Consider the following 22,463-nt stretch of genomic DNA (forward strand, 5'->3'; position numbering starts at 1 on the left):
GAATTAGCAAATACAATCTTGACCAGTACTGGTTCTGCTAAAACTTGCTATTGGTCCTGATTTCAATTACTCAAATTACATGATGGATTAACAAGTCAACATTTTGATAGAAATAATTAAGTTCACCTGTTTCATCCTGGCCATTTCCTGAAGACTGAGAGGATCCCTCCATATTCTCTAAATCTTCAACCATTTTGAAACTGGTATCCTGAGTGGTTGTGTCATTAGACAAATCCACATTGCTGGTGCTATCATCAGCAGGTGACGGTGATGATGTAGCTTTCACAGCAATGTTTGCAGCATCAGTGGAAGTCTCAATAGCATCTTCTGAAGTGGTGGAAAATAATGACAAATTGGTTTACTAAACATGAAAAGCAATCCAAATATGTTTCTTCACAACCAGTGGCAATGAATTGCAATCAAAGTCACTGGACAATAGAATCAATCAACCACAATGAAATTATGAACACTGTTTGGCATATAGTTTAATAATCGATCCGTTAAACAGAGCTCAAATTTTCTTAACTTCTTATTTGATTGACATGCAGGACGTAACCATTTAAATTATACTAACCAAGATCTTAATTTACAAGGTTATTCTTAATTACGCAAAAGCAGAGTAGACTGTGACAACAGTAGTTCTTTCCAATCCACTGATGTTTCAACCAGTTGAAAACATCACAGCTTGATATCATACAAGTCCCAGATTTGTTATAAATCCTATTCAATCCACTCACCTCCCCTTTCTACACCCTAGTGCTCCTTTTTCTGGTTGCTGACCCATACTTCGGTACAGTGCCATGGCTGCCTGGAACTCATCAAGATTGCCATCCTTCATACAAAACCATAAGACCAGGCAGATATTTAACATTATCCCAAACTTGTCCTTAACTAATGGCTATACTTCCCAGTGCAAATAAAAGCACTGAATACCAATTAGAAGTGAAGATGACTGATTTGACTCTTCCTGGTCTGGATGACAAAGCAAGTTGTGGTAGTCTCACTACCATTCCTGCAGAAATGTCAAATTAAACCTACCCAGTTTGCATGATGCTCTATATTCCCAGTAAACTATTTGGGAACAGAGTCAATTATGATTCCCTTTCAGCATTTTAACATGAGAAAAAAATCCTAAAATGCTGCATTTTATAGAATTTTGAACAATTAAATTATTCAAGAAAAATGTGGGAGGGACAAGAATTAGTTATTCAAATACAAAAGGGCTCATGCAGTGAATTTTAAAAAGATATAATCATAGAAAGAAAGGTGCTTTAATCACAGACCCAGTAGTACAATATACTACTTAAGCAGCAAGGAAATTCTAAATATATGCAGTCACAAAAGCTCATCTAAAATAAACATGAAGAATAACTCTTTCAGGGATGGGATTCAAAGCAGTCTTGAGGGTTGCATGGCCAACTATTTGTTATATAAACTCCATGGCCGATAAACTTTAAGATTGTTTTCTACTGCAAGATCACCAACTAATAAAGATTGCAATAACAAAGTACTCAATGAAGCATTCTGAAATAGTTATATATTCAGCATCCAAAAACCTGCAGAATACTGGGATGCTGTCCATGTTTTCTTGCACACTTCGTTCTTGAACTTGACTGTCTGAGGGGACAGGTACCAAATAGAAGTTGCGAAACTGGTCGTGTGCAAAGATTGTCCATTAACTGGGGAACACTCAAAGCAAATTCCTTCTTGGAAAACATTTCTTGCCAAGCTGGTTGAAGTAAAATTTAATAATATTCATAGTTTATCCAGGACCGACAGAAGTCATTCCAGAATCTCAAATTCCATATCACTACAGTTCCAACCACTTGCTGAATCCACTGTATAAACTTTCTCGATATTGCAATATTCTTCCCATAAAATAGTAGTCAAAGCAACACATACCAAAACTATGACTTAACCACTACTTTGAGTCTGAGTCATAGAGAGATACAGCACGGAAACAAACTCTTTGGTCCAACTCACCCATGCCGAACAAATATCCCAACACAATTTATTCCCAACTGCCAGCACCCGGCCCATATCCCTCCAAACCCTTCCTATTCATGTACCCATCCAAATGCCTCTTAAATGTTGCAGTTGTACCAGCCTCCACCACTCCCTCTTGCAGCTCATTCCATACACGGACCACCCTCTGTGTGAAAAAGTTGCCCCTTAGGTCTCTTTCATATCTTTCCCCTCCCACCCTAAACCTATGCCCTCTGGTCCTGGACTCCCCCACCCCAGGGAAAAATCTTTGCCTATTTACCCTATCCATGCCCCTCATAATTTTGTAAACTTCTATAAGGTCACCCCTCAGCCTCTGAAGCTCCAGGAAAAACAGCCCAAGTCTATTCAACCCCTCCCTATAGCTCAAATTCTCCAACCCTGGCAACATCCTTGTAAATCTTTTCTGAACCCTTTCAAGTTTCACAACATCTTTCCGATAGGAAGGAGACCAGAACTGCACTCAATATTCCAACAGTGACCTAACTAATGTCCTGTACGGCTGTAACATGACCTCCCAACTCCTGTACTCAATACTCTAACCAAAAAAGGAAAGCACATCAAACGCCTTCTTCACTATCCTATCTACCTGCGATTCCACTTTCAAGGAGCTACGAACCTGCACTCCAAGGTCTTTGTTCAGCAACACTCCCTAGGACCTTACCATTAAGTGTAGAAGTCCTACTAAGATTTGCTTTCCCAAAATGCAGCATCTCGCATTTATCTAAATTAAACTCCATCTATCACTTCTCAGCCCAATGGCCCATCTGATCAATGGCCCACTGTAATCTAAGGTAACCTCCTTCACTGTCCACTACACCTCAATTTACAATGATTTATCATCATGAAATTTAATGCTGCAGGCATTTTTAAAAATTTTTCTTTCTGCGTTTCATATGTTCATTCCATCAGCTTATGTCCTCAAGTATTTTATAGTCACACTTCTATTTATCTAACTTTGCCTCGTTTTGAGCAACGTTTCTTGATATCTATAATACTTTCCAGATATATTGTTTTGGCTATTACTGTCCTGTGCAAAATTAAGGTTTTAATTTAGATTACTTACATTTTTAGATTACTTACAGTGTGAAAACAGGCCCTTCAGCCCAGCAAGTCCACACCGACCCTCCGAAGAGCAACCCACCCAGACCCATTCCCCTATACTTACCCCTTCACCTAACACTACAGGCAATTTAACATGGCCAATTCACCTAACCTGCACATTTTTGGACTGTGGGAGGAAACCGGAGCACCCGGAGGAAACCCACGGGGAGAATGTGCAAACTCCACACAGACAGTTGCCTGAAACGGGAATTGAACCCAGGTCTCTGGCGCTGTGAGACAGCAGTGCTAACCACTGTGGCACCGTGCCGCCCATGTCCTTAATTAATGTAAAGATAAGTATAATCTCAACCAGGTTTTTGATGGGCGAGAGCCCTATATTAAGTAAAAATAGTTTTGGGCTAAACTTTTTTTTAGTCAGATAAATCACAAGAATGGTTAGAGATATTGAGACATTTACATTAGCACAGAATGTGGTGCTGTTCTAGGATTGGGTCAGAGACCAGTGGAAGACTTTTTACTGAATTATATCTTGCCCGAGTGCTGATGCCAAGCAAGAAAATATTTATATTTGTAAAAAGCATGTTACTTCTAAATGCTAACCTGAAACGAATGTTTCCAAAATTATATTTAAATGTAATCAAGTTTAAAATATATGGCAAAAAAGGGACACTGAAGTTCATAGAAATTGCACTGTGAAACTTGTTTTGCAGCTGTTAACAAAACAAACTAATGATCAAAGCAAGGCGTATGCAATGCTCTTTGCTGTAAGTGAAAGAAATAATGAGACAGAGCCAACAGTGCAAAACACCTTTGTAGGAATCTTTGTAAAACTAGTTTCAAACCAATAGTTCTTCAACAATAACCACCATACGATATTTTTATTTCTTATCATTCATGAAACATAGCCCCTGAATTTCAGCATTATCGAATGTTTGTTTCAAATATAAACTTTATGTATGAAGTATTAAAATAAGCTAAAAGTAAAATCTGTTAGAACAAGTTGACATGAAAATCATCTCCAAACTATCAATATCCAGAAATTCAGATACAAACCTTAATAAAAAGGAGCATTACTCTGGTTTATTATTTACTGCTTAGGGGAAAAAAGCATGCAATTTTTCTCAAGAACCTTATTGATATGTTCATCAACAATATCAATATTTGAAACAAAAGTCATAATAGTTGTCAAAAATGACAGGAAATTTAAGATATACTTCTTTGGAGATGACACCTGCTAACCATGATAATTGAAGATTAAGTATACAGATGAAAATATTATGTCAACAAGTTAGCAGAGACATTAATTTGAATCATTTGGGACTCATTGGTAGGGCCTGATATTTGACAGGATAATATCTACAAAAGATTTTCCTCCTTCAGGGACCATTGCTCTGCAGATCAATTATCCAATCAGAGATAACATTACAAATACACAATAATTTTCCATCATGCACAAACTAAACTTAAGAAATGTTTGTGTTTGACATGGTGTAAAACAACAATGGTCTACTGAAAATAATTACACACACACTCATTGACTCAGCCCATTGCCTTGTCTTGTATTGAAATATACAAGCCAGCGATGGACCTTGTCTACAGATAGCAGGTTTCAGACATGCCAACAGTGGAAGCAGCATAAATCAGTCTTAGTATCCCTGACATGGTCAGAGAACTTGTTAGTTAGTGTTCATACTTGTGCCCAATAACCAGCCTGAAATTATACTGGAGTGCACGCTGAGTGAGGACATTTGGGTGTGCATTCGAAAGCAAAAAGATGAAAATCTAAATTTAAAGAAACAAAAAGATGAAAAAGCTACAATTAAACTGCAGTCAAATCACTTAAGGTACAAGTTAAGAGTTTTTTTTGGCATGTAAGGCAGGCAAAAGTCCTCCTTACAGCAAAGATAGATTTGACGGTCAACTTCTGATTTAAAAATTAGTAATGTCAGTAAATCATTTGTATTACCAACTTAGTAATTAATAGATTCATAAACAGATAATTAGAACTGCAGCCCGCAAGCAAAGAACATGAACACAAAAGAAAGTGATGCATGATTCCAAAGATGGAGGTAGTACATTCACTCAGATGATGATCGAGAAAAGAACTGCTCCCCCCACACAGAGGTATGATGAGTCACCTTCTGTACCTGTTCTATCCAGGGGGAGCTGTACTGATTCGACCGCCAGTTTCTTCTCCTCGGTCAGCTTCTCAGCTTGAGGATTTGCTAGCTCTGTCTCTCCAGTGTCCTTCGCTGGGCAAGGCTTATTTTCATCTGCAGAAGCATTTTGGCTGCTGCCATCGCTCTTCAAAGTCCCTGAATTTTCAGAGCTACAATTATCGACACTAGGTGTGGGGTCTATAGCAAAATGCAGAACACAAGCACCACCTTTTGAATATGTCCCTGACCATAAGTCTAAAGAAATACCTTGGACGTTTTGCACGTCATATTTTGAGAATATCCAAATTAAGAAATGTCACTTATTTCACTATGTTACAATACAGATACACAAACACATTCATGTTTAAAATACAGCATGTACAACTGATTTGATTTGTTGTGTTTAAAACTGCCTAATACAAGTAGATTTTTTCAGCGTAACTATCAGACACCATCCTGGCATTTTCTTCTGCCCAAGCTAAAACAACTACTCAGAGAAAATGTGAAATGCATACTTCCAAAGACAACTTGAAATTTTTCCCAACATTAGTAATTTTTGACAATATCACATCCAAACAACCTTGATACCATAAACAATTTTGAATCTCTATTCTGAGTTAGTACTACTAAACAGTGAATAAAGTTAACATCCAGCTTGTTTAGTCCTTTGGTGTTAATTAATTAGACTAATTTTTACTGAATTGGTACTAAGTAAGTTGCATAATAACTACCACTATTCATGTTCTTCCACTGCCACCACTACAATCACCACTGAACATGAAACAATTTTTTTCTCATAATTTGCACATTTTCTCCCAAGAACAAAAAAGTCATGTTGTATGAACTCATTGGAATATTGTGCTGGTGAAACCAACACATCAATAAGATAAACACAACTCAATGATACAGAAAATGTGGGTCTCAGAATCTATATAGTAATTAAAATCAAATCAGCTTCAACTTAAAGTCCCATGCATCTGCTTGGATTTTGTGGTTTGTCAATAAAGTGTCATGAAGCACGAATCTTCAATGTTCCAAATAAACCTCAATTAATAACAGACTGATATAAACATAATGTAGATGTTTTTAAAAATGAACAACTCTACCTTTTATTTGTGTACATATAATCCACAATTATCCTCAGTACTATAGTTCGAATCTAGTTACAATTACCACTATTATGGTGATCAGAATTAACATTGCATAGATGCGATTTGAAACTCATCTAGTTTTATAATTAACAGGAACAAAGTGCTTCTACTGCATGAATTAAGTGGTGACATCAACTGATTGTTAACCTTGTAAGACTTCACAGGGGTAAAACACTATTTACCTTCTGTGCCTTTTGCCTGAAGATTTTCTTCAGCCTCTTTACTATCTTTGTCCTTCTCTTCAGTTTGCTCTTCTGACGTTTCATTATTTCTCTCAATCTCCATTTGGCTATTATCCCCAGTTTCTCTCTTGGCCTTCTCTGCTTGTTCTGCTGCCTTTTGCTTAACTTCCTCCATCTCTGCTTCTTGTTTTGCTTTCTGCCGCTCCAAAATTTCCTCTGAGGAAGAGAGTGGAGATTTATTTTAGTACTACAGACAGGCTGACTGTGCTATTTTATGTAGCATAAAAAAAGCACTTCCAAGTTGATGCCCAAAATGCTAATACTGTATCTCTAACCAGACTGAATAATGCTCAATTTGTATCAAATTCATGTCACCAATCTCAGCATAAAAACTCAACAGCTCTTTGGACCTACAATCAAAGGAAGGAATAATGTGCAAAAACCACAAGACAATTCTTGCTCATTATTTAGAATGCAAGGAATATTTGTAAAGATAGCTGATAAACATTTCAGTTTTGTGATTCAAATGAACACTAATTCAGTATTTCTCAAAAAAGTTTTTTTTTCAAAGGAAAGAGTATCCAATCTATATAACCAGTCACAAAGTAATAATTACTTAATGAGAATCTTCAATTCATTAACAGCAGATTAAATTATTTCAAATAGCAAGTCAGAACCGTACAGCATAAAAAAAAATTGGTAAATCTTAGACAGCAGCACAGGATTAGAAACAATATATTTTTACAAATAAGGAGTAGGAGTAGACAATTTAGCTCAAGCTTGCTTCGTCATTTGAGGCGACTGGAGTTAATGTCATCTCAACCTCAACTCCACCCTCTTGCCTGCTTTTCAAACCATTACTAATTAAAAGTCTATCTCCTCATATTCAATATTCTGGGGTAGTGACTTAAACATATTCACAACCTTTCGAGAGAAGTAATTTCTCTTCTGCTTTAAATCTGTTATGCCTTTCTGTAAAACTATAAGCTCTCACCTTACATCGCTCCACGAGTCAACATCCTTTCTACATCTACATTGTCTTTATAATCTTATATACTTCAATTAGATCAACTCTCAGTTTTCTAAACTCTAAAGACTATAACCCTAAAAAGCTCAATCTCTCTTCTTAAGTCAAGCTCATCTCCAGAATCAAGAATTAAGAACTAGGAGGGAGAGACAATTTGCCCTTGATCAAGTAACAGATTCAGTGCCTTAATATTCTGGCATTCCTACAAACTACTTCATTGGTCAGGGGAGTGAAAAGAAAGATGTGCGAGGGGGGCAACACTAATGAAAAAAGAGACGACCTACTCTCACTAGTATCCTTACATGCAGATGAGGAAGGACACCACTTTCCTAGAAGCATGGCATTCCAACCAGAACTCTATCAACAAACACATCGACTTGGACCCCATTTCCCACGCTCTGAGAAAGACAATGGGAACACTACAGGAAGTGACAACACTAACCCAAGGAAACCTAAACACAAATAGAAAGCGGATCACTAACATCAGTGCTTCACCAGAGGTTCACTGATGATGTGACCTAGTATGGCAACGAAACATCTGAAAATAAACTTTCCAGCTCAGTGAGCAAACTTACACCCAGAATCTCAACCTTCGTGACAAATTTTCTCAAAGCTCGCTAACAAAGACTGGCCAGGTGGTTCACAGAGGGAAAAATTCTTGGATTACAGGAGGATACAGATAGATTCATCAGCTCAATGGCAGATGGTATTTATCACTGATAAGTGTGAGATTATGTACCTTGGAAGAAAAGAAGTACTCAATGACTGGAAGAACATTAGGAAGCACAGAGTGATTGTTCACACATTCCTTAAGGTGGCTGGACAGGCTAACAGATCAGTTAAGACAGTACAGTATATGTGGTAGAGATTATAAGAACAGGGAAGTTAACTTGGAGATTGACAGGATTTTATTAAGCTACAGATACAACTGTGTGTGTAATTTGGTAAGTGGACTATAGGAAGGATGTGATTGCATTGAAGGGGTGCAGAGAAAATTCACATGAGTGTTGCCTGGGATAGATCAGTCTAGCTATAAAAAGGCTGGAATAAGCTTGGGGTTTTCTCTTTATAGCAGAGAAAGCGGAGAGAAGACCACTCAGGAGTGCAAGATTATGAGGGGCATGGACAGTGTGGACAGAAAGCAGCTGTTCCCCTTAACTGAAGGGTCAATATCAAGAAGGCATAATTTTAGACTTAAAGGCAAGATTAAAGGTGATTTGAGGAAAAAATAACTTGACCCAGAGTGTGGTGAAAATCTGGAATTCACTGCATAGAAGGGTGGTTGAGGCAGAAAACCTCACATCCTTTAAAAAGTACTTGGATGAGCATTTGAAGTGTCATAACATTCAAAGCTATGGGCCAAGTGCTGGAAAGTGGGACTAATGTAATTAGACTAGTTCACTTGTCGGTGTAGACTAAATGGGCCAAAGATCTCTTCTGCACTGCAAGATTCTGTGATTCTTGCTTTTTGTCCACCTTCTTTGCAGCCATAACTTTGTATTCCTTGCTCTGTTTAATCACTCTATGATCTCTGCATATTATGATCTGCCTGTACTGCATGCAAAACAAAACTCTTTTCACTGTACCTTGGTACATGTGATAATAATAAATCAAATCAAATCTAGAAGTCTTTTTCCAGATGGCCATGGAGAAAGATTAAGGTGGTGGAGGAGTACCTGTGACAACCACCTGGGACTACACATCACTTCTACAGCAACGACTTGATCTTCATGTTATAATTGTGGAAGTTTGGACTTTTTTTAAAATTGCCTGTACTTCACTGTTACCATCATAAGAGCAGCTTTCAGTAGAGCATCACTAGAAACTGGTCCGAATAAATGATGACCCTACTAAGTGATCTCCATCACCCAGCTGTTCAATATTGCTATTGGCTCTCAATCAATGTAAAAATCACCACAGCAACTTTGGTTCAATGGACCAATGGGCCAACTAGTTACAATAACAATTTAGGAGGAAGTATGTGGGGAAGTATGAAAGAGGCTGCAAGATGGACAGGGGAACAAAAATCAACAAATCAATTCAGAGAAATGTTGAGCACTGCATTTTGCAGAAAAAGGTCATTGAAGCAAGTATAAGTGGTATAACTTAATGTTAGAAAACAAAGACATTGAAAGGGCACAGATGAAGGTGAATTTGTACACGTTTAGACTATTCAGACCATAACTGCATCACTGTTAGTGAGTATAGAAATGAAATGCATACAGTGGAGGTGACAGCAAGGATAGGAGGAAGAGGAGAAACAAAGATGGAAACAAAAGACAAATGTCAAAAGCATAAAGGCATAAAAAGGGGGGCAAAACAAAAGTAGGCCAAAGTGCAAAATAAAGCTAAGAGGTTAAAAAGTCTAAATTCTTTATGCCTTAATGTGTAGAGAATTCACTTTTCTGATTAATAGTGCAAATAAATACTAATGCAGTTGTAATTAGACAGACAAAAAGGGAAAAGGGGAGGGGGGATAAAATTGTTAGACAAGAACAAATCAATAGTAAGGATGGAAATTGACTTTGAAAATCACGATGCTGAATCTGCATGGGTTGAGGTAAGAAACACCAAGGGTCAGAAAATGTTGTCTGCAAGCCCCAGTATGGAGGTATAAAGGAAGGGATTAAACAAGAAATCCAAGATTCATCCAGTAAACCACTTAAGACAGAGAGGAGGAGAAATTTCTTCATAGTGGTGAACCTGTGGAATTCACTCCCACAGGAAACAGTTGAGCCCAAAACTGGTAACATTTCCAGGATTTGAATGTAGGGATCAAAGGACAGGAGGGTAAAAGTGAGAAGCAGCCATTGAGTTGGAAGACCAGCCAAGATCACAATCAATGGTGGAACTTGTTCAAAGGGCTGAATGGTTTACTCCTGCTTCAATTCTCACTTCTAATCCTAGTCTGCTCACTTATCTGGTCTCAGCCAGGACAGTAGAAGTACAACTGCCCTTTGTCTTTTTCTAGCTGTCAGCCAATATGTGATCCATTTGTGATCAATATCAGAAACTCTTGTTCAATAATCTACCAAACCCATTGCCAATGTTCACACAAATAATGAATGACCAACTGGTCAAGGTTCTGGAGCCTGTTACTGTCCACACATTCTGTTGTTTGTTTTCCAATTTCTGTATTCACTTGTGTTGTTTTTTTTGCTGTTAAAACAAAGTTTTAAAAAGGTGTGGTGAACATATTTGAATTTTTGGACCAACTGTTACCAGTTTTGGGCTCAACTGTTTCCTGTGGGAGTGAATTCCACAGGTTCATCACTATGAAGAAATTTCTCCTCCTCTCTGTCTTAAGTGGTTTACTGGATGAATCTTGGATTTCTTGTTTAATGTTCACTTCCTCTACCATCAAGACTCAGTACACGCTGCGGCTACAACTGCAAGGGACACTGTAGGCATTCACCAAGGCTCCTCAGACAGTATTTCCAAACCTATAACTATGACCAACTAGATCAGCAGATATATGGGAACACCATCTCTAAGTTCCCCTGGAATCAATTCTCAACCCGAACTTAGAAATATATTCCTTTAATGTTACATAGTCAAAATCCTGGAACTTAATCCCTAAAGACTCCAGCCCAAAACTGATGAATCAGTACTCTTCCCATTGGAGAAAGCTCCAAGGGAGCAAGGGCACAGAACGTGCTCTGGGAGACTGCACCAAGAGTGACACAGCAGCACAGTTGAGCCCTGAAGTACATAGCTGCCAGGGTCAAAAGCAGGTGGTGAGGGAACCAAGAAAGAAAAATAATACTTGACTTCACCCTCAGGAATCTGCCTCCCAGAGCTGCAGTTGTCAGGACAGTCCTTGTTGGCACAAAATCCCACCTTCCTATTGAGAATACCCTTCATTGTGTGGGAGTAGAGTGGCACTCCATATAACTGGAAACTTTGTGGCCAAAAAAAACACTTCAGAAGTCTGAAGTGCAGAGACTTGGGAGTTCTAGTCCATGATTCTTTCAAGGTAAACTTGCAGGTTGAGTCAGTAGTTAGGACGGTGAGTGCAATGTTGGCATTTATTTTGCAGGGACTTGAATATAAAGTTAGGGATGTACTTCTGAAACTCTATAAGGCTCTGGTCAGGCCATGATTTAAGTATTGTGCACAGTTCTGGGCTCCCTATCTCAGAATGGATGTACTGGCCCTGGACCGGGTTCAGAGGAGGTTCATGATAATGGTCCCAGTAATGAAAAGCTAAACATATATTGAGGAACTTTTGACGAATCTGGGTCTATACTCGATGGCATTTAGAAGGATGAGAAGGGATCTAATTGAAACTTACACAATACTGAATGGCCTGGACACAGTGGATGTTGAGAAGCTCTTTCCATTGGTAGGACAGACGAGAACCTGAGGGCACATACTTGGAATAAAGAGAAGACCTTATAGAACCGAGTAAGGAGAAACTTCTTCAGCCAGAGAGTGGTAAATGTATGGAATTCACTGACACAGGCTGTCGAGGCCAGGCCATTGAGTATATTTAAGACGGAGATAGCTGGGTTCTTGATTGTCAAGGGGATCAAGGGTTATGGGGAGAAAGCAAGAGAATGGAGTCAAGAAACCAACCAATGGTTGAATGACAGAGCAGACTCTATGCGCTGAATAACCTAATTTCTGTTCCTATGTCTTATTACCAAGACGGGGGCACCAATACTGGCTCAATACCTAAAAATGAGGTATCAATCTGGTGGAGCTACAAACAAGAGTACTTGCATACTAAACAGCACAAGCAGCAAGTGATAGACATGCTAAGCGATTCCACAACCAACAATGGTGCAAGACAGCAGAGTTTAAATGTGGTCATGAATGGTGGTGGAAAATTAAACAATTCACTGGATGAGGAAACTTCACAAACATTGTCATTATTAATAATAGGGTGCACAACAGTCAGGTGCAAACAATAAAAATGAAGCATTTGCAACAATCCTCAGCCAAGTGGATGATCCATCTCAGCCTCCTCAGAGGTCCCAGCATCATAAATACCAGTCTTCAGTCTACTCGATTCACATTACATGTAATATCAAGAAATGGTTGGAGGCACTGGATACTGCAAAGCTTATGGATCTTGACAGAATTATGGAGATAGTATTGAAGACCTGTTTCACAAGTTGCCCTGGCCAAGGCCATGCTGTTCTAGTACAGGTCTAACACTGGTATGTACCTGATAACGTGGAAAACTACCAAGATATGCAAAAACACAAGATATACACAAAAACAAGGCAAATCCAGCCTGGCTAATTATTGCCTCATCAGTCTACTTTCAACCACCACTAAAGTGATGGAAGGTGTCATTAACATTGTTATCAAGCAGTATTTGCTAAACAATAATCTGTTCATTAATGTTCAGTTTGGATTCCACAAATTCCAAGGCCACTCAAGTCCTGGCCTCATTACAGCTTTAGTGCAAAATCTCTCCATTGGTTGGATTGAAACTTGGCACGAAAGATGATGGCTATGGTTGCTTGAGATCACTGTCGCAGCTCCAGACATCTCTGCAGGGGTGGCTCAGGATAATATCCTCTGCCCAAGCATCTTCAAGCTGCTTCATCAGTGATCTTCCCTTGCTGATTATTGCATAAGGTTCTGCACCATTAGTGACCCTAAGCAAAACCTGAACAGTGTCAGTTTGGGCTTATAAAAGTCAGAGGTACCATTCATGCCAAACAATGACAATTGCCACCATGAAGAAACCTAACCATAATCCCTTGACGTTCAATGGTATTACTGTCATTAAATACCATACAGTCATGATATTGGCGGGTTCCCACTGACCAGAAACTGAATTGAGCCCATCATACATGTTTTCTAATGAGGAATCTTTTAGCACTTCCTGATTTCCTGAGACCTGTCCCATCACCTACAAAGGTACAAGTCAGGAGTGTGATGAAATACTCCTGACTTGCCTGGATGAGTGAAGCTTCAAAAACACTCTAGCAGCTTGACACCTTCCAAGGCAAAGCAATCCTTTTCACTGTCATCTCATTCATAAAATTTCACTCCTTCACTACAGATGCTCTGCAGCAATCAAAGGTGTCGCATCTACAAGATGCGCTGCAGGAATTCACCAAAGCTCTTTAGACAGCACTTTCCAAACCTGCTTCCATCTCAAAAGACAAGGACAACAGATACATGAAAACACCAAGACTTCTTTCCAAGCCACTCACTATCCTGACTTGAAAATATATCACCGTTCATTCAGTGTTGCAAGAACCCAAAACTCCCCCCTCTTCCTCCAAGAAATTGACTGAAGTTGTTCAAGATGACATCTCAAGGGCAACTGGAGTGGACAGTAATGCTAGCCCAGCCAGTGACACCCACATCCCATGAATTTTGTTTTAAAAAGCAACTAGTTTAAAATGCATTTATGCCATTTTTGCTTCAGTACTTAAAGCATAAATACATCCCAGTCATGTCACCTCAGTGAAAGATAATTTGTTAAAACTATCCTCAAAAATGAAAATGCTAAATTTAATATTAAATTAGAAAGTAGTTAAGAGATAAGTGACTAAAATATGCATGCTGTGTTGCTTTGAAATTGGTCACTGCAAAAAATGGCTGCAATTCAGAAAAACATAACCAAAATTTTAACAATTGATTTCATTAAAACACATGATACTCATAAGATTGAGAAAATAAGCTGAGCTACAAAATGTGATTAAAATACTATTCATTTTGAATTATAATATTGTTCTGATATTCAGGGACTAAATTCTCTAGTTAAAATTGCTCAAGATAAAACCCAAAAGATCAAGATAAGCAAGTTTGATTTCGTCACAAATACAACAGAAATTTTTTTTAAAAACTGTATCATGTAAGAACCAGTCTCCCCATGGAGAAAACTTTTTCTCAAAATGTGGAAATCTTACACTTGTAAAATAACACTAACAGAACAGAACAATATCATCTTGTCAGGGAGGCTAATTCAAGATAGATTATTTGTGCAATTCAAGAGGACAAAGGGATTAAAAAGTATAAAATAGTTTCTAAATGGACTAAATTTATATTTTCAAATTTTGTACTTCCAAATGTTAGACCAAAATCTTAAATTAGAGAGAATTTGGAGGTTTACCTTCATTTTTATTTTGGGCACCCATCAGCATGTCACTAATGCTGAGTAAATGGTTTCTGTCAGTTCTGTACCAATTAAACTTTGCATCAAGTCACTAAGTGGTAAATTACAACTTCTGAAAACAAATGACCTATCTGAATTAGTGGTAAACAAAACAGCTTCCCAACACATATCAATGCTGAACAAAAAATCCATGCAAAATTACACCTGCTAGCTGGAAAATAATCTACAAAATCATAAGATATTGGAGTAAAAGTAGACCATTTGTCCAAGAGTCTGCTCCTCCATTCAATGAGACTATGGCTGGTGTGACAGTTCTCACTCCATTTTTCTGACTTCTCCCTATAACCCTCAACTCCCTTACTAATTAAAAATCTATCGATTTCAGTCATGAATATACTTACCAACATAGCCTCAGCAGCTGTCTTTGGTTAAAAAATATCCACAGGTTTACAAACTTACTGTCTAAATATACGACATTTACTGGTTCCACTTTATCTACCCCGCTTGTTACCTCAAAGAGTGCTAATAACTTTGTCAGATATGACTTGCCATTCATGAAACTATGCTGACTCTGCTTGACTATATTGGTATTTCTAAATGTTCTGCTTTTATTTTCTTTGTAATATACTCTTCACATTTTCGCAATGACAGATAAGACCATAAGACATAGGAGTGGACGTAAGGCCATTCGGCCCATCGAGTCCACTCCCCCATTCAATCATGGGTGATAGGCATTTCAACTCCACTTACCCGCATTCGCCCCGTAGCCTTTAATTCCTTGTGACATCAAGAATTTATCAATCTCTGCCTTGAAGACATTTAGCGTCCCGGCCTCCACTGCACTCTGCGGCAATGAATTCCACAGGCCCACTACTCTCTGGCTGAAGAAATGTCTCCGCATTTCTGTTCTGAATTTACCCCCTCAAATTCTAAGGCTGTGTCCACGGGTCCTAGTCTCCTCGCCTAACGGAAACAATTTCCTAGCGTCCACCCTTTCCAAGCCATGTATTATCTTGTACGTTTCTAATAGATCTCCCCTTAATCTTCTAAACTCCAATGAATACAATCCCATGATCCTCAGCCGTTCCTCGTATGTTAGACCTACCATTCCAGGGATCATCCGTGTGAATCTCCGCTGGACACGCACCAGTGCCAGTATGTCCTTCCTGAGGTGTGGGGACCAAAACTGGACACAGTACTCCAAATGGGGCCTAACCAGAGCTTTATAAAGTCTCAGCAGCACAACGGTGCTTTTATATTCCAACCCTCTTGAGATAAATGAAAACATTGCATTCGCTTTCTTAATCACGGACTCAACCTGCATGTTTACCTTTAGAGAATCCTCGACTAGCACTCCCAGATCCCTTTGTACTTTGGCTTTATGAATTTTCTCACCACTTAGAAAGTAGTCCATGCTTGTATTCTTTTTTCCAAAGTGCAAGACCTTGCATTTGCTCACATTGAATTCCATCAGCCATTTCCTGGACCACTCCTCCAAACTGTCTAGATCCTTCTGCAGCCTCCCCACTTCCTCAGTACTACCTGCCTGTCCACCTAGCTTCGTATGATTCGCAAACTTCGTTAGAATGCCCCCAGTCCCTTCATCCAGATCATTAATATATAATGTGAACAGCTGCGGCCCCAACACTGAACCCTGCGTGACACCACTTGTCACCGGCTGCCATTCCGAAAAAGAACCTTTTATCCCAACTCTCTGCCTTCTGTCAGACAGCCAATCCTCAACCCATACCAGTAGCTCACCTCGAACACCATGGGCCCTCACCTTGCTCAGCAGCCTCCCGTGTGGCACCTTATCAAAGGCCTTTTGGAAGTCTAGATAGACCACATCCACTGGGTTTCCCTGGTCTAACCTACTTGTCACCTCTTCAAAGAATTCCAACAGGTTTGTCAGGCACGACCTCTCCTTACTAAATCCATGTTGATTTGTTCTAATCCGACCCTGCTCTTCCAAGAATTTAGAAACCTCATCCTTAATGATGGATTCTAGAATTTTACCAACAACTGAGGTTAGGCTAATTGGCCTATAATTTTCCATCTTTTGTCTTGATCCTTTCTTGAACAAGGGGGTTACAACAACGATCTTCCAATCATCCGGACTTTCCGGATGACAGCAAATGAACCTTTACTTAAGCATGAATAAGCATTTTACAATGGCAGTTTTCCAAGTCTTGGTGATAGTTCTAGAATTGAAGGTTCTTGGAAAATTACTGCTAGTGCATCCACTATTTATAGCTACTTCCTTTTAGGTCCTAGGATGCATCCCTTCAGTTCCAGATGGGCCTCATTAGTACTTTTACTTAAATGAAAGTTAATGTATTACTTCCTACCTGGCTTTTGTCTCTTAATTATTTAGCATTTTTTGGAAAGCTATTAGTGTTTTCTACAGTGAAGACTGATGTAAAGCTCCTACTTAATTCCTCTGACATTTCTTCGTTCTTCATTATTATTTCACAGCCTCATTCTCTAAGACGACTATCATTTTGGCCTCTCTTTCTTCCTGTTTATATATTTTAAGAAGCTCTTACTATTTCTTTTACTATTATTTGCTATTTTTGCCCATAGCTTATTTCCTGCTGTTTTTGGTCATTGATTTCTTTTAAAAAGTTTCTCAATTCTCTACCACTATTCTTTGCTGTATTATGATACTTTTTCTTTCAATTTGATACTATCCTTAACTTAGATAATTAACTCTTCGTATAGTAGGTATGCTGTGTTACAGATGGAGAACAGAGTCATAGAAGTACAGCACAGAAACAGATCCTTTGGTTCAACTTGCTCATGCTGACCAGGTATGTAACCTAATCTAGTCCCATTTGCCAGCATTTGCCCCATATCCCTCCAAACCTTTCCTATTCATATACCTATCCAGATGCCTTTTAAATGCTGCAATTGTACCAGCTGCCACCACTTCCTCTGGCAGCTCATTTCATATACACGCCACTCTGCATGAAAAGAGTTGCCCCTTAGGTCTCTTTTATATCTTTTCCCTCTGACTCTAAACTTATGCACTGTTGTTCTGGACTCTCCAACCCCAGGGAAGAGACTTTGACTATTTATTGTATCCATGCCCCTCATCATTTTATAAACTCTAAAGTCATCCCTCAGCCTCTGATACTCCAGGGAAAACAGCCCCAGCCTATTCAACCTCTCCCTGTAGTTCACATCCTCCAACCCTGGCAACATCCTTGTAAATCTTTTCTGAACCCTTCCAAGTTTCACAACATCCTTACTATTTTTGGCATGTGAATTTAAAATAGAGGCAGATAGATTTTGATCAATTCTGAGAAGTTTTTTTTTAGAAAAGTTAAAAACCTCAACGAGTCATTTGGACAGTGACCTAAATGTATCATTTCTAAGATATATGAGTGCAGTCACGTGCCTGGGAGAACCTCTGCAGAATTAATGGATACAATATTTATATTGGTGAGTTTATGACAGTAGGGCAAACACATTAAGGCAATTAGTTGAGTTTTGACAGTAAACAGAAGATTCATGGATACTGATGGGGGAATGGCCTCTCAGAGGAAAGCAACAGCCATATTCGTTGCCCAATGATTGGTTCTACTAAACAGGAGGGGTGAAATAAGTGTGGGAAAGCTATAGTAATAGTGGATTCAATTGTATGGGGAATACAAAGAAGTTTGTGCGGCTGCAATGGTATGGTATATTGATGGTATATTGCTTCCCAGGTGCGTGGGTTAAGGATATTTTTGGATAGAGTACAGGTCATTCTGGAGTGAGAGTCTGAACAGTCAGTCTGTGGTCATAGTGCATATCAGTACCACCGATACAGGTTTAAGAAAAAAACAGGGATGAAGGTCTGAAAGCATGACGTCGGGAGCCACAGCTTCACCATTCTCCAGCTGAAGAAATCCCTCATCTCATTTCTAAAAGGTCACCCCTTCAATCTGAAGCTGTGCCCTCAGGTCCCAGTCTCTCCTAATTGTGGAAACATCTTCCCCACTTCAATTCTGTCCAAGCCTCTCAGTATTCTGTAAGCTTCAGTCAGATCCCCCCCTTCCTCATTCTTTTAAACTTCACTGAGTACAGACACAGAGTCCTCAGCTATTCCTCAAATGACAAGCCTTTCCATTCCGAGGATCGCTTATGGAAACCTCCTCTGGGCCATCTCAAACACCAGCACATCCTTCTCGGGGCTAAAACTTCAAGATATTAGTCTAAACATAGCCTTTTACAGCATCAGCAGTACATCTCCGTTCTTGCATTCTTGTCCTCTCAAAATCAATGTTAACACCGTATTTGCATTTTTAACTGCCAAATTAACCTGTACATTAATCTTAAGGAAATTCTGAACCAGCACTCTTAAGTCCCTTTGTGCTTTAGATTTCCAAAGCTTTCTCGGTTTAGAAAATAGTCTACACCTCTGTGCTTCCTAACAAACAACATAATCACACATTTTCTGATACTGTATTATGTCATTCTTTATACACTTTTCTAGCCTGTTCTTTGGCAGCCTCTCTTCCTCCTCACACTACCTGTCCTTCCACCTATCTTTGTCTCATCTGCAAACTTAGCAGCAATACCCTCATGTCCCTCATCCAGATTTTGTTTGAGGTATTACACAAACAGTTGTCCCAATATGGATCCCTACAAAACTCTATTAGTCATTGGCTGCCATCAGAAAAAGACACCCTTATCTATCCTCTATGCCTTCTGTCAGTTAGTCCATCTTCTGTTCACGCCAGAACCTTTCCCCTAACACCATGGGCTCTTATTTAACAGCCTCCTGTGTGGCACCTTGTCAAAGACTTTCTAGAAATTCAAATAGGTCACATCCATTAGTACTCCTTTGAGGTGGTAATGAGCAAGTTAGACAAAGATTTCTAACAGATTTGTCAAGCATGACTTCTCCTTAATGAAGCTATGCTGATTCAAACCTATTTTTCAATGCACTCCCATTTACTCAACAATCTCATCCTTAATAATGGACTCTAAAATCTTAATAACTGGTCTACAGCGTCTTGTCTTCTGTCTCCCTCCTTTCTTAAACAGGGTGTTATGTTAGTCATTTTCCAGTCCTCTGGGACCCTCCCTGACTGTAGTAATTCCCGAAAGATCATCATCAATGCCTTTACAACCTGCTCAGAGCCTTCCCCAACATTATCACTACAGTTTGGGAGTTTGTGGGGACAGAGATGAGTTGTTGTGGTTCTGTTCGCCGAGCTGGAAGTTTTTGTTGCAAACGTTTCGTCCCCTGGCTAGGCGAAATCATCAGTGCTTGGGAGCCTCCTGCGAAGCGCTTCTTGGATGTTTCCTCCGGTGTTTACAGTGGTCTGTCCCTGCTGCTTCCGGTTGTCAGTTTCAGCTGTCCACTGTAGTGGTTGGTATATTGGGTCCAGGTCGATGTGTTTGTTGATGGAGTTTGTGGATGAATGCATTCATCCACAAACTCCATCAACAAACACATCGACCTGGACCCAATATACCAACCACTACAGTGGACAGCTGAAACTGACAACCGGAAGCAGCAGGGACAGACCACTGTAAACACCGGAGGAAACATCCAAGAAGCGCTTCGCAGGAGGCTCCCAAGCACTGATGATTTCGCCTAGCCAGGGGACGAAACGTTTGCAACAAAAACTTCCAGCTCGGCGAACAGAACCACAACAACTCATCTCTGTCCCCACAAACTCCCAAACTGTAGTGATAATGTTGGGGAAGACACTAAACAGGAAATTAGAGATGTAAGCAATAAAAAAAAGTAAAACTCGAATCATGGGAGACTTGAACTATCACATAGATTGGGAAATCAGATCAGTAACAACGCTATAGAGTAGTGGTTCCCAAGCTTTTCAGTAACACGGCACACCTCAATGAGAGAAACAACTGCACAGCACATTACTTTCTTCATATCACTCAATTTTACCCTTTGGCCACACGTGTTTAGAATAGTCATGTCTGAGGATCAAAAGGCCGATACCAAGCTTTTAACTTGATTAAGTTTCACAAGCTTTATGCGCTGTAATTTTGATTGGGTGGAATATTATTTAAGATTAAATGACGTTTATTTTGCATTGATTCCATTATCGAAAAGTGAGACACTGGAAAAGCACAGCCGGTCAAGCAACACCCGAGGCAGGAAAGTCGATTTTTCAAGCATAAGCTCTTCATCAGGATTTTCATTAGCTTTGCACAAAATTTCATAGCACACTCGTGGCAGTGCACACTGGGTGATCGCTGTCTAACAGTAGAAATGCCTGGACTGTATACAAGCAGGTTATATAGGTTAGCATTGACCAGGAATTTAATTAGACATCCTAATAAACATTGTGGTTTCAACAACTCAGGAGGTTGTGAATGCTACAACAACTAATTGACCAACTGACTTGAACAAGCTTGGAGAAAGTGAGGACTGCAGATGCTGGAGATCAGAGCTTAAAAATGTTTTGCTGGAAAAGCACAGCAGGTCAGGCAGCATCAAAGGAACAGGAGAAGGGCTTATGCCCGAAACGTCGATTCACTTGAACAAGTTTGTCCATCGAGAGTGGAATCAGGAGTATGACAAAATACTCTTCACTTGCCTGTATCACAACAGCGCCAATAACAACTGAGAAACTCAATCATCCAAGGTTAATCAGCACTCCAACTACAAACAGTATTTAATCCCTCACTATCACCACAGTGTTAGGAATCAAAGCTATCTTCTAGGAGCAAGGTACCAACTTGCTAAGAGTACTTCAATCGTACCTTCAAAAATACAACCTCTTCCATCAGGAGAAACAAGAGGAGCAAGCATGTGAGAACATCAAAGCCTCTGATTTCCATCCAAGTGATCTATCATTCCAACTTTGAAATATAGACCATTTCTGCAATACTGCTTCCTCAGAAATTTGCAGTTCACAACCAAACAGACTGTGATTATATCTACATTAGAAAGGGTACATGTGAGATTCACCAGGATTTTGCTTGAGCTGTAGCAATTCAGCCACAAAAAGAGACTAAATAGGCTATGGCTGTTTTCCTGAGAACGGGGAAGGGGAAGGGTATCTGATCAAGGTATACAAACTTTGAGGGGTGCAGACAAGGTAGATGTGGAGAAGCCTTTTCCTTAGTCAAGCAATTAATAACCACTGACAGAGTTTTAAATTAAGGAGAAGGAGATTTAGATTGAATTTGAAGAAAACTTCTTTCATCCAGAGGATTGTAGGTGTTTGGTACACATTTCCTAAAGGGTGTTTAAGGCAGGAACCCTCAACACAATAAAGATAAACACTTGAAACTCCAGGGCATACAAGACTACAGGTCAAGTGTTGGAAAATGGGATTAGAACAGATAAATATTTGATGACTGCCACAGACACAATTGGTCGAAGCATCTCTTTCCATGCAGTAAGAACTTTATTATGCTAAGGACTCCACATTGCATCAGGAAAACTCACAGCTCCTTCTCAAGTACAATTAGGGACTCACAATCAATCAGTAATTGTCTTGCCATGACTTAACATGAAAGAAAGGGTCCAATATTGTTTAGCTACTGGTGAATGTTAACTTTGCATGCCCTCAGCTACTTTAATTGCTTTCAAAGCATCAAGGATTTATCTTCACAAAGTTAAAATGGATGACCTAACTTCCAATTGGTTCAACTTTAGGCAGTTGGTAGCATACTCACTTTAGTAAGGAGATTGTAGCTTAGAGTCCCACTTAAGAAACTTGAACACTAAAACCTACCAGTGCCGTTCTCAAAGACTGCTTCAATTTCAGGGCTGTCATCTTTTGGATAAGATATTAAACATCTATCTATGGAGGATAA

General features: G+C 39.3%; 1 protein-coding gene across 4 annotated transcripts in view; it reads right to left on the minus strand.

Moving 5' to 3' along the window:
• Positions 1–22,463, minus strand: part of bptf (bromodomain PHD finger transcription factor) — a 147,047-nt gene that overhangs the window by 80,283 nt on the left and 44,301 nt on the right. For all 4 annotated transcript variants that reach the window (XM_043715050.2, XM_043715048.2, XM_088000732.1 and 1 more), the window contains exons 5-7: positions 6,562–6,777; positions 5,217–5,426; positions 127–327 (exon numbers count right to left, since the gene is read on the minus strand). In XM_043715050.2, the coding sequence (XP_043570985.2) occupies positions 127–327; positions 5,217–5,426; positions 6,562–6,777 (627 nt within the window). The remainder of the gene's footprint in view (positions 1–126; positions 328–5,216; positions 5,427–6,561; positions 6,778–22,463) is intronic.

The sequence above is a fragment of the Chiloscyllium plagiosum genome, unplaced genomic scaffold, assembly GCF_037043375.1.
Source record: "Chiloscyllium plagiosum isolate Xiang-an unplaced genomic scaffold, Cpla_swu_hap1 HiC_scaffold_25, whole genome shotgun sequence".
Lineage (NCBI taxonomy): Eukaryota > Metazoa > Chordata > Chondrichthyes > Orectolobiformes > Hemiscylliidae > Chiloscyllium > Chiloscyllium plagiosum.